The 12,649-nt window shown below is 38.4% G+C and overlaps 1 protein-coding gene across 7 annotated transcripts in view; it reads left to right on the top strand.

Annotated features, from left to right (window-relative positions):
• RBM11 (RNA binding motif protein 11) overlaps window positions 1–12,649 on the top strand; it is a 51,158-nt gene that overhangs the window by 25,696 nt on the left and 12,813 nt on the right. For all 7 annotated transcript variants that reach the window (XM_056327402.1, XM_056327403.1, XM_056327404.1 and 4 more), the window contains 9 exons: window positions 2,465–2,611; window positions 3,901–3,985; window positions 4,102–4,168; window positions 5,679–5,805; window positions 7,185–7,361; window positions 7,891–8,058; window positions 9,119–9,305; window positions 10,929–10,998; window positions 11,957–12,017. In XM_056327402.1, the coding sequence (XP_056183377.1) occupies window positions 2,465–2,611; window positions 3,901–3,985; window positions 4,102–4,168; window positions 5,679–5,805; window positions 7,185–7,361; window positions 7,891–8,058; window positions 9,119–9,305; window positions 10,929–10,998; window positions 11,957–12,017 (1,089 nt within the window). The remainder of the gene's footprint in view (window positions 1–2,464; window positions 2,612–3,900; window positions 3,986–4,101; window positions 4,169–5,678; window positions 5,806–7,184; window positions 7,362–7,890; window positions 8,059–9,118; window positions 9,306–10,928; window positions 10,999–11,956; window positions 12,018–12,649) is intronic.

Raw genomic sequence — 12,649 nt, 5'->3', positions numbered from 1 at the left:
CCCTGAACTGGAAGGCAGGGATGGAGGAGCAGCATAAAGCCCCCGTACTCCAAGGGGAAATGGTTAGTGAACTGCTACACCACTTAGACATAAGTCTAAGTCCCACTGGATGGGAGTGGAGGTGCTCTCCAAGCCACCTTCAATCATTTGCCAACAGTCCTGGCTAACTGGGGAGGTCCCAGCAGACTGCAGATTAGCCAATGTGACGCCAATCTGCAAGAAGGGCCGGGAGGAGGATCTGGGAAACTACAGCCTGACCTTGGTGCTGGGGAACGTTAGGGAGCAGATCATCCCGAGTGCCATCATGTGTCATGTGCAGGACAACTAGCAGATCAGGCCCAGTCACCATGGGTTTATAAAAGGCAGGTCCTGCTAGACGAACATGATCTCCTTCTATGACAAGATGACCCACGTAATGGATGATGAAAAGGCTGTGGATTTTGTTCACCTAGACTTTAGTAAAGCCTTTGACACTGTCTTCCACAGCATTGTCCTGCAGATACTGTCTGGACATGGCTTGGATGGGTGTACTCTATGCTGGGTAAAAAGCTGGCTGGCTGGCTAATCCAAAGAGTGGTGGTGAATGGAGTTACATCCACTAGCGGCCGGTCACAAGTGGTGTTCCCCAGGGCTCAGTTCTGGGGCTAGTCCTGTTTGATATCTTTATTGATTGTATGGATGAGTGGATCGAGTGCACCCTCAGTAATTTTGCAGACAACGCCAAGCTGAGCAGGAGTGTTGATCTGCTGGAGAGCAGGAGGCTCTGCAGAGGGGTCTGGACAGGCTGGACCAATGGGCTGAGGCCAGTTGTATGAGGTTCAACAAGGCTCAGTGCCGGGTCCTGCACTGGGGTCACAACCACCCCACGCAGCGCTACAGGCTGGGGGCAGAGTGGCTGGGAAGCTGCCTGGTGGGAAAGGGCCTGGGGGTGCGGGTTGACAGCCGGCTGGGCATGAGCCAGCAGTGTGCCCAGGGGGCCAAGGAGGCCAACAGCAGCCTGGCTGGTATCCGAAACAGTGTGGCCAGCAGGACTGGGGAAGGGATTGTCCCCCTGTACTCAGCTCTGGTGAGGCTGCACCTGGAATCCTGCATTCAGTTTTAGGCCTCTCACTAAAGAAAGACCCTGAGGTGCTGTAGCATGTCCAGAGAAGGGCAATGAAGCTGGAGAATGGTCTGGAGCATGTGTTTTATGAGGAGCAGCTGGTGGAACTGCGGTTATTTAATCTGGATAAGAGGAGGCTCAAGGGGGGACCTTATTGCTCTCTACAGCCACCTGAAAGGAGGTTGTAGCAAGGTGGGTGTCAGACTCCTCCCCAGTAACAAGCAACAGGACAAGAGGAAGCAGCCTCAAGTTGTGCCAGGGGAGGTTTAGATTGGATATTAGGGAAAATGTCTTCACCGAAAGGGTTGTCAAGCATTGAAACAGGCTGCCCAGGGAGGTGGTGGAGCCACCATGCCTGGAGGTATTTAAAAGATGTGTAACTGTGGCACTTAGTGACATGGTTTAGTCATGGACTTGACAGTGTTAGGGTAACGGTTGGACTTCATTGTCCTAAAGGTCTTTTCCAAACTGAATAATTCTATGGATCAAACTGAAATCTTTAGGGATAAATGACTGCCATTAACTTCATTTACACAAACTGGCATCTTCTAGTCATTAACTCACAGAGGTGAAAAGGAATATTCCTTAGGAGTAGTGAAAGGGAGGATTAAGGCCATCCTTCAGTCTATGACCTTGATAATAACTGAAATATTTGAAGCAGTGAGCAAGAAAAATACAAAGTTTGAACTAAATGCAGTGAAATAATCAAGTTGTTATTTAGGGCTTATAGGAGTCCTTATACTTTATAAGTAGTTTAGTTTAGGATTCCTAGTATAGTTTAAGACTATTAAACTCAACAAGCAGAAGAGACCCCATAGGACAGGTTGTTAAATTCAGCATTTTCTGTCTGAAGGTTTGACTACCTGTTGTGTGAGAGCCCATCTTATTCTCTGATGACTACTGACTAGATTTTGGGAAAAAAAAAAATATCCAGTGATCAAAATAAAAATACCTGCAGTAAATAGTTGTATTTCATGTCCAATATCATAGCAAGAGAAAAAAAATATGAATTTCCTGAAACGTCATGTTTGAGTGTTTTATAAATGAAGAAATCAGTTCCTAAGATGGGAAAGTTAATTCATATAGTTTCATGTATATCTGGTTGGGTCAAATGCAGTACCCATGTTTTTTGCTCACTAAAATTATAGTATGTGTTCCTACACTCAGTATTGCAGCTATGCAGTAGTGTCTGTGTGCAGCAGTTACAGAGTCTCTGTTTATACATGAGCAGAAATGGGATCCCACACCTTTCAAATGCAAACAAAAATAGTATCTGTGTATAAATTGTAGTTATAATGTGATTTTGATTGTGGATATATCTTTTTCTTCTTTCTTTTTTTTTTTTTTTTTTTTACTTAAAAGGTCTCATTGGCTACGTTTGGAGTCTTCTTTCATCTGGACGGAGAGAATGCTTTAACAGCAACTAAAGTTTTTACATCTATTTCATTATTTAACATTTTGCGACTGCCTTTGTTTGATTTACCATCTGTGATCTCTGCTGTAGCCCAGGTAGAGATATTATGAACAAGTGCTGTAAAAGGCTGATATTTATACTCAAGTCATGTTTCATCTATTTCTAGGAGTGATTAAGTAATTTAATTCTTTTAAGTTCCATTTTATTGATATGAAACTGCACGGTATTTTTATGGAAAGATTAAGTGTGAAGGCTGTGTTTAAAGGATGTCTCTCAGTCTCTTAAGTAGAATAAAAATTGGGTAGAACACATAATTGTTCTTAATTTGTATTATTATTTTATGTGTATAATTATTATTTTATTTGAAAAAAGTGAGCATTCTGTTTCTCACTATTCTTCCTTCAGTAGGCTAGTCTCAGCTTCTGCTCCTACTCTCTCAACTTTTTTTCATAATACACTGAAGACAAAGTGTGAACAATTTGGGCTGCACACGTTTGAATCACTCAGCTGTTGTTACATATTGGAGCCCTTGGTACCAAGCAGGGAAGACCTATTGTGGACTCTGCAATACTGTGTTTGTCAAATCATTACTGAAGGAAGTGGAGAAAAAAGGAGCAGAGCTGTTGAGATACCATATCAACAACCTTCAGTCCTAATAGTGCACCAGTAGGGTTACCATATGAGTTGGGAACTGCTAGCTTTTAAGACTTTGTTATTGGGTATATTATATGAGCTGCTCATGAACGTGCTCTGTCACAGCATGTACACAAATCAGTTTTTTGTAAGGAAGGGGACCACTGTAAGCAAATACTTTTCCTGATTTGATTTCATTTTTGGTTAGCATAATGTAATATCGAAACTTTGTCTTTTGCTAAGGTTTACTTCTAATAGATTAAAAATTAGCACAATCTCATCTCAGTTTTTCACAGCACAGTAGTGGACATCTCATGATGCATTCAGGAAAATGTTGTCTTTCTTCATTATTTGGAGAGAGAGTTACTGTGCACTGTTTTTTTAAAAAAACAAAACCACCTAAAATGTTTTCACCACAGGTTTATGAAAACAAACTAATTGAGTCAAAGGAACCAGACATTCACTGATTAACTATATCTTCTAACACTGAATTATGTCAAGCATGCTCTGTTACTTTATAACTACCAAGCAGTAGATCCTCAAAGAAAAAAACCACTCATTTATTACTTTAGATTGTTTAGTATTTTAAGGAAAATAATTTTTAAATACCTAAGTACCTTTTTTGTCTATCTTCAGATAAGGAATATATCTTTCCATAATATCTAGAATTTTTAAAGTATTATTTAAAAAATTAGGCAGCACAGACATGTTATAAATAATATATATATGTATATATATGTTCATCTTGCAGACCAAAGTTTCTCTGAGCCGTTTAGAGGATTTTCTGTGTGCTGAGGATCTTAACCCTGAGGATGTCAATACAAACTACAGTGGAAGTAAGCAGTAACTATTAATTTTTAATTGCTCATCATTTGATATGGATGATCACTAAGAAACTCAATTAAGGGGATGGATTAGCAACGCTTTGCTTTTTTTTTATTTACTGAAACAGATCATGCTGTTGGCTTTATTGGTGCTTCTTTCCGCTGGGAAAAAAATGGCCTGCCAGTCTTAAAAAAGTAAGCTGTTTCTTACTTATTTCTATGTGCTCCTTTGGCAGAATGTGATGTCTATAGAGATTTTGTTCAGGTTTACTATATTCTGATTCAGAATTGTTCATGATGTTACATAGCCAAAAGAACATAAATGTGTGTGCTTTGGAAGATCAAGTCTGACCTGGTCTCCCTGATGCTCCAAGAGGAACCACATAAAGTGCATGTTCCCTGTCATAGTACTGCATAAGTACTATGGGAAGCCAGTGCTCTTCTTCCCTCTTCCTTCCTCCTTTCCTACCACCTGTCCTCTCAGTTTGCACAAGGGAGATTTAACTATAATATCAATGTTTCCTGAATTGCATTTTGGGGAGCATTAACTGCCAAGATGCCTTTTTGCCATTGTAGCATTTTATATTGCCGACAAGTAAGCTAAGGTAGTTTATGCAGCCTTGCGTTGAATACTGATCTTAAAATTGGGCTGTGACTTCCTTTGGAAAGAAGAAACAAACACTAAATCCGCTTTTCTCACAGTTTTCTCTTTTGCCTGAAATAACCTCTCTTTTTGTTTGACAATACCTAACAAGGTATTGCTTAGGTGTAAATTACGCTCTCCTGAAACTGCTACGCATTGGAGGGTTAGTAAGGTGAGGGAGTAACAAAGCTCTCAAGTGGAATGAGAAACCTATTTGATAAGGGCTCTACAGCTGTTAAATTTTGCTAAGGCAGCTGAAGAGGTTGCAACCCAGCTGGTCTAACCCTCTCACCACATTATCTACCTTATTCCTCTCAGGGCTGGGGGGATCACTTCCCGTAACGTGGCATTCAAGTGTCCACATCTCAGCCACCATAGCCTGCAATATAGTACCCAGGTATAAGCTGTCTTCAGCATCACATACAGACTTCATTAAAGTCTGGTATAGTCTCTGGGTACAGTCTTTCTCTACCTCATCTGTTCTCCAAGCTCCAGTCTGAAGGAACTATGCTTATCTTAGCGTAGGGCCTTCAAATCAGAACACACTGAGATCCAGATAGCATAAGGTGCAGATGCAGCAAGTGGCTCTCCTTGTGTAAAGTTTATGAGTACACATTGTACTTATTTTGACAGCAAAATCTGCAGGTTATGAAGGGCAGCTTTTATTTACCCAAACAGCTATTTTCTCCCTTAAGAGGGATCACTCATTGACTACAGTAGATGCTACGTGAGAAGTCTAGCAGGTGATTGTCAGAGTAAGATGGAACATGCACTGCAGGCCTTAGAAATAAGACCACCTATTGGTTAGACTGTCTCCCATTTGATTTTTATTATGATCAGATGAAAGCACAATCTCTTAACTTGCAGACAAATAAATTTATACTTGAAGTCATTATTGCAAGTTTCCGAACAGTATATAGTCAAAAGATATGCAAACTGAAGTACTAGTTTCTCATCATTCTGAGAGTAAAATAGAGTATCTCTTTCTTCAGTGACCACAACCCATACATGATGGAATGTTTACAGAGAGGATAACTAACTTGTCTTCCTCAATATTTCCAGCTTGAATGTCAGCATTCCTGAAGGCTCTTTAGTTGCTGTTGTGGGACAGGTTGGATCTGGAAAGTCATCTTTTCTTTCTGCTGTTCTTGGAGAAATGGAGAAACTTGAAGGAACAGTTCAGAGAAGAGTAAGATTGTCTGTCCGTGTCGCCCTGCTTTGCCCACTCGTCAATACCTAAATTAAGCAGAACTGCATTTGAAAGTGTAGTTTTTCCTCCTCAACTATTTATGATTGTATAAATACTGGCAAAGGTAGCTCCAGCTTCCTAAATCTTCAAAGAAAAGCAACACAATGACACTTTGTTAACGGTGTAACAGTTTCTCTTTGTTTTCAACCAAAGTGATTACAAAGCTATTTTCATTTTTTTATAATCTGTATAATTCAGTGCAAAAATCATGAGTGTTTAAGTCATATATTGAGCCCAAACATCTAATGGTTGCTGGTTTTGAACAGCTGTACAGACATGACCCAGTTGGAGCAGTCATAAACTGTTGTAGAAGATGATCATGTTTCTTGCAATGGCTTATGTGTAGAGAAGATACAGGATATGGAAATAGAGGGAAAAGTTGAACTTTATGCAGAGGTGGAATTAAGGTGCTGGCTTACCTGGTGATAGGAAACCCTGTAGCTTAACTTGTCTTGTAGTTACATAGAGCAGGGAAAGTCCCCATCCCAGAAAAGAGTTTAGGAAAGTTTTTTATAGGTTATAGATATGGAGGGAGTTAACATTTGAAAACCGACTACAGTGTTTGAGCCAATAAATTTCAATGGATAAGCACAATGTGGGTTAATCTGGTTGCAAGTGGATGTGGCAACATTAAAAGTGTCTCAGCCTTGAAAATAAGTGTTGAATAAAAATCCACTCCTATGGAAATCTAGTACAGTATTCTGTCACTCTTGGGGGATGGGGGAAGAATATGAAGTTGAGGTGTTCTGAATCTGAGAGTAGGAATTAAGAGGAAAAAGATAAACTGTGTAGAATCTTAACAAGGAAGGCATATACCCAGTAAGTGTGTGCTATCAATTTGTTGTTGTAAAATTAATAGATTTTCACAGGTCATGTAGCTTAATGGAAGAAAAGATCTAGGAGCATTTCTAATTATCACTTCTGTCCTGTAACCTTAATTTCTAATGACTGACACATTCCACAGCATGTTATGTAAAAACACAATCAAATTGTATTGCTGCATGTAAATCTTACAACCAATGCCTTTTTGTCACTGACATCTTTCCTGCAAGACTTTGCTCAATATATGTCCCAGCTTTGTTAGTTTTATTCAAAGTACGTGCTCTTAAATTAGTACAGGCAAGCTGTTATACAGGAATATTCAACTGATTCGTTTTATTATCTGACTTAGTCAAAATTTTAACTGTTTAATAATACTCAAGTTTTGGAGGTAATTACCGGTTACTTTGAGCTAAAGCTGGAATTTAAAATGTATTCTTAAAAGCTATTTTTCATGTTCAGAAAGCCCAAGTAAAAAAATTGTTTCCTATTCTTTTCAGGGTTCAGTGGCATATGTTTCTCAGCAAGCTTGGATTCAAAATGACAGTTTACAGGAAAATATTCTTTTTGGTGCAAATCTAAATATGCCGTACTACAAACTTGTTTTAGAGTCTTGTGCTTTACTGCCAGATTTGGAACAGCTACTGAATGGAGACCAAACAGAGATTGGAGAAAGGGTAAGAATTTGAGGTGTCAGAAATGATGCGATAAGTTAAGTTATGGCTTTTATGGTTTTATATATTATCTATTTTATAATTGTCACTGATGATTAATCAGTCCTCAGCCAAATACATCTAGCCCATCTCCTTACTTAGCTTACTTACTTTGAACTTAACTTCTGTTCAAGCTCTGAACTCTTATAATTATTAAAATAGCTCTTCTCTATACAGAAGTTTGAGTCAGCCCTGTCCTGTTCTCCAGGTTTCCTTTATACTCTAAAAATGCCTGTATGACTGTAAATAAAAGTTATTTTGTAGTTTTCTAAAGTATTTGCATTTGCTCATTCTGGAGTGGGAATTTAATCAACAGAGGCCAGGCTTTGCTCTAATTACTTGAAAATCCAAATGCTAACCTTTCTATTTTCATATCTAGTATAAAATTTACTTTGATTACCTGAAAAAAATAATGATGCAACTGAGTGTGATACACTGGTCTTCTTTAGTATTTCATATTTAAATGTGGATTATTTTGTCTTTCTTTTCTTAGGGTGTCAATATAAGTGGAGGGCAGAAGCAGAGAGTGAGTCTCGCTAGAGCTGTGTACAGCAATGCTGACTTGTATCTTCTGGATGACACCCTGTCTGCTGTGGATGTACACATTGGGAAACACCTTTTTGAGAAGCTAATTGGACCTTCAGGTCTCCTAAAAAGCAAGGTGAAGTAGGGTGTCATCCTTTCAATTTGGGGATGAACTGCTTTGTACAATACAACAGTAGAGGTCCCGGTCATTCTGCAAACGCTCATCTCTTACCTAGCATGTTGATGAAAGTCATTCTGAAGAAAGGGGCTAAATAAAAAGCACAGCTGATTGTGCCAATTTGAAGCCTATTGTGAAGGCATAGCACAGACCAAAAAAAAGATTGAGGGCTGGCCTGACCTGGGAGCCTGGAAGATTCATATAATATTTGCTCATTTTTCTTTCCTGGCAGCTTTTGAGGAGTGCTGTGATCTGCATATTGATCACTCTTGATCATGGTCACTGTTGATGCCTCACTGCAGTAAATAGGTTATAGCCAGTATAGGTTATAGAAAGAAAGGATTCTTGTTGAACAAAGAAATTCTTAGGGGGAAGTAGAATCAGAAGGAATAGACTCTCCTGTTTAAAAGCTGTTCACATGGGAAAGTAAGACAGCTTGTAAAAAATCTCTCCTCAGTGTCATGAATTAGGACAAATCATTCCTGCTGGCTGATGCCCACAAAATACATGTATTACTATGAAATACTTATTATTATGAATATGTTACTTACTATAAAGTAAATGTCTTTCACGTTCCCTCTCTCGCTTCTCCCTTTTCTTAATTTATCTGCTTCATGGGTTATAAGTGTCTGGCAGAAGCAAGAACTCTAGTGATGGTAGACTTGTAAGCAGATTTTGTTATTGAGATTATGAAACTACATGTAGTATGTTAAAACCTGTAATATCTACCTCTTATCTTTACAACCTAATCTAAACCATTCCTGACCAGGAGATACACATTAAGAGACAGATAAGTGCAAGTCATAGCAAATAGCTATAGGCATAAAGTTTGACATTACAATCAACAATTAAAATTCATGTAATAAAGTAGGCAATAAGTAACAATAATAATAATAATAGACAAATAAATGAGCAAAATCCCAGAAAAATTCCATATCTTTCCAGCTATCATAATATAATGTCTGCTTCTAATATACACTTTGTATTCTTTGTATTTATATGGTACATTGTGTTCCAGACTCGTATATTGGTGACCCATAACGTAACGCTCCTGCCTCACACCGATCTTATAATAGTAATGGAAAAGGGCAGAATAAGTCAAATGGGGACCTACCAAGAACTAATTTCAAAGAGAGCTAATTTTACTGAGCTTATTCAAGTCTTCAGTGCAGAGCATACAAATGAAAAGACAACCCCAGTGGAAGGTGAGAAAATTTGTATACTGTGTTTGCTTAGTATTTTTAGTTTTCATTCAAGCTTGTCAAAATATTCCTCCTCTTCTTCCTGTAAATGAATACAGTAATTGCTGGAAAATGTAGGGTATTTCTGTCTGTGTTTTGGTATAGAATTATAGGGTATAAAATAAAAAAAATCAGGCTTTAATGTCTTGAGATCAAATGGTTTACTCTTTCAACTAATGAACGTGTGATAAAACTGCCTTATGCAGCTGTTTACTTCTTTTACATACTGTATTAATTACCTGTTAAAGTTACCTGATTCTGCTAAGGATTTATTGCCCAATAAATAACTTATGGAAATTTCAAATTAATCTTGCAGTGTCAGTGATTATGTCCTGATTTATATTGGATGTTCCTGTTTCCATCACCTTAGACTGCTGTAATCGTTGAGCACAGCAGGGAAGGAGAATATGGTCCATTTGTAGGCTAAAAAGGCAAAACCAAAACCTTTTAGTACTCATATGAAATACTTCCAGCCAACAGGTAGACAGCATAAACAAACAAATACTGCATAGTACCTTAAAAAAATCATACTTACAAATCATTCATATAGATTGGGATTCAGCTTCTGTACCTGAGTTATTCAATACGGGCCCTTTATAGAGTTGCAGGAAAGGAACACGTACATTGACAATGCAGTCTGTTTGACCTGTTTTCATCATGTACTTCAAGAGGATATTAATTGTGGTTATTTAATTATGAGAGAAGCAATCTCTCCACATGACACAGAGGAGTCCTATGAGAGATGAATATCTGCAGACGTTTATAATGCTGGTTTCCAGTTAGCTTAGCACCTCTAAACTGAGCCTGTAGAAAGTACAATGCACAATCTGGTGCATTCAGGCCCTGTACTGGAGCCCGCACTCTCAAATATTTGCTGGGGTTTGACAGGGGGGAGTGGACAGACAGAATAGCAAATTTGCAAAAGAAAGCAGTGGGCAGTCTTGAGTTAGCTGTGTTGGGATGAAGGTATGAGGTAGCCATGTAAGGAAACATGTATTATTCGTGAAACGTAATAAAGAGAGGGAAGGGGAACCAAAGCAATGAAGAGAAGAAATGGTATGCAATGTGTTGTGATACAAAATTATACAGCAGAGGCACATTCAGCAGGATAGATGGACGCAGGAAACATATCTATGTCTTAACAGGTCTGTGGACAAAAATAACATCAAATATGAAAAGAAGAAAAAAATACATTCCTGGAAGAAAAAAGTATTGACTCCTTTCATTAACACATAAAGAACAGAAATGCAGGCCATGATCCAAGAATACTTTGAGATAAACACTAACGTTAGTATTTACAGGGATAGTAATACTTTAAGCAAGACTGGAATTCCAAAGAGACTCTAGGCTCATGGGGGAGATTTACCTGCTCTCACAGTTCTAGCATTTGGTCATAAGTGTGTCTGTCTTGTGTAGTACTTATTCCAAGACTAGGTCGACTTAAGGTGTTCGTAATTTAAATTATTGCAATGCATCAATTTGTTCCCATTTTTTATTTTTAACTTCTTGTACTGTATCTGTTTACTCGTGGTATAATACTGAAAATACATTTTTTATTCCCCCCCCCCCCCCCCCCCCCCCTTACAGTGATTTCTTCAAAAGAAGGGGGCCAGCTGGGCAGGAGTCTGCAACAAAGAGAACTGCTGAAATATAAAGAGTAAGTATTTTGAAAAAAAAAAAAAAAAAATTAGCCATTGCTTAAGTGATGCAGTGCTAGAACAACACAAAGTGCTGAAGGCTGCACCACTATGCTTCACTGTGTAAACACGGGTTAAGCCTGAATGCCCATTAGCAGTTGAGAGCGTGTATCTGGAGCTCACATTGTTTTCACTTTATACAAAAGAAGTCTCGTTAATGTGCTGCATGAGTTCAGGAGGTCCAGTTCATGGGCTGCTTCACAGTGCGTACCAAAGTACATTAAGCAGGAATGAAGGGGACTTTCAGAAGATCAACTGAGGTCACTGGTGTGGATGCAACCACAATTCCCTGGCAGAAATCTGACTTTTTGATATATTAACAAGTTGTTTATGCTCTTTGTTTTTCCTTTGTAATATTGATTTGTCTTTATCCACCTTTAAGAAAACCTCTGGGCTTTCTAATAGTGAATAACCACCTAGATGGATTTGTAAAGCACTGTAGTGCTGTATTTGCAGTTATGTAAGGTAGTGCAAAGATGAAGTAGATGAGACTCAACCTAGAAAGTTCAGAGAATGCAGGACACTTAAGCTTAACCACCCTGGTCCAAAAGTAGTAGGACTGGAAGCGTCAAATAATAAGCCCTAATCCTGGGCCCAGACAAGGTCTGAGAGCCAAGTTGCACGACACAACACTTACATGGCCCAGAAAAGGGCAGTCTTACATCTCTCGCTGATGTTTATGCAGGGCAAGCTCAGTTTTCTCTACACATAATTATACAAGAAATGAAAAGGTCATACCTAGTGTGTCTTCTGCCCATAATATTATTATAACAAGAAAAACAGTACACGTGAGGACAGTTTGTGTCTCCATAGGAAAAAATTACAAGATTTTATAGTAACCATTTTTGCTGAGAAATAAATTGATTATTCTTTGTATGAGGATTCACAAGAAGACTTGAAAGTGTTTCTTGTTTGCAGTTCTTCCTTCGATCAATGGAAAACACTCACTAACAATAAAGAAAAAGTTACCACTGGTGGCGTAAGTATACTAATAGAAAAAGCTTTGACTTTATTTTTTTCCCATAAACGTATTATTTTGCAGTTACAGTTTTCTGTTTCTTGTTAAGGTTGCCTGACATCTCATTACTGAATTTAAAATAAATTTTACAGGTTTTTATCAAATTTAAAGTAGGTATCTGAGATTTTCTATTTTGATGATCTGCTACTGGCTGTATTTTCACATTACATCTAGCTCCAGTCTGGTTTGCATATTTCATAAAGAAGAAGATGAAAAAAGCTTTTACCTCTGTTAGAAAAACATTCTGCCTGTCTTACCTTTAGGAAGTTTATAAATACCTGTGTACTGGAGGAGGGAGTAGAAATTTTGCATGGTAATACTACTGCAGTATTGTTTTATGTTAGAAGCACACTTTCTGCAGTTTCCATTAAAAAAACGTGCCAGTTGCTAGGGAAGGGAAAAAGAACAAGTGAAACAGGAGTGTGGAGAAGGTCAAAACTTACTGGGAAGCTGTAGTTTAATTAAAATAAGAAGGGGGGAAGAAGGTGTGAGTTTCTAGCAAGATGGTAGAAATAGACGCTTGAGAAAAGGAGTTTGCAGAAGAGACAGAAAAGTTTGTGCCAACTACAGCTCATTTCACTTCAGACCCTGTA

This window comes from Falco biarmicus, chromosome 2 (genome assembly GCF_023638135.1).
Source record: "Falco biarmicus isolate bFalBia1 chromosome 2, bFalBia1.pri, whole genome shotgun sequence".
Lineage (NCBI taxonomy): Eukaryota > Metazoa > Chordata > Aves > Falconiformes > Falconidae > Falco > Falco biarmicus.
This window is presented reverse-complemented; position numbering and strand designations above follow the sequence as displayed.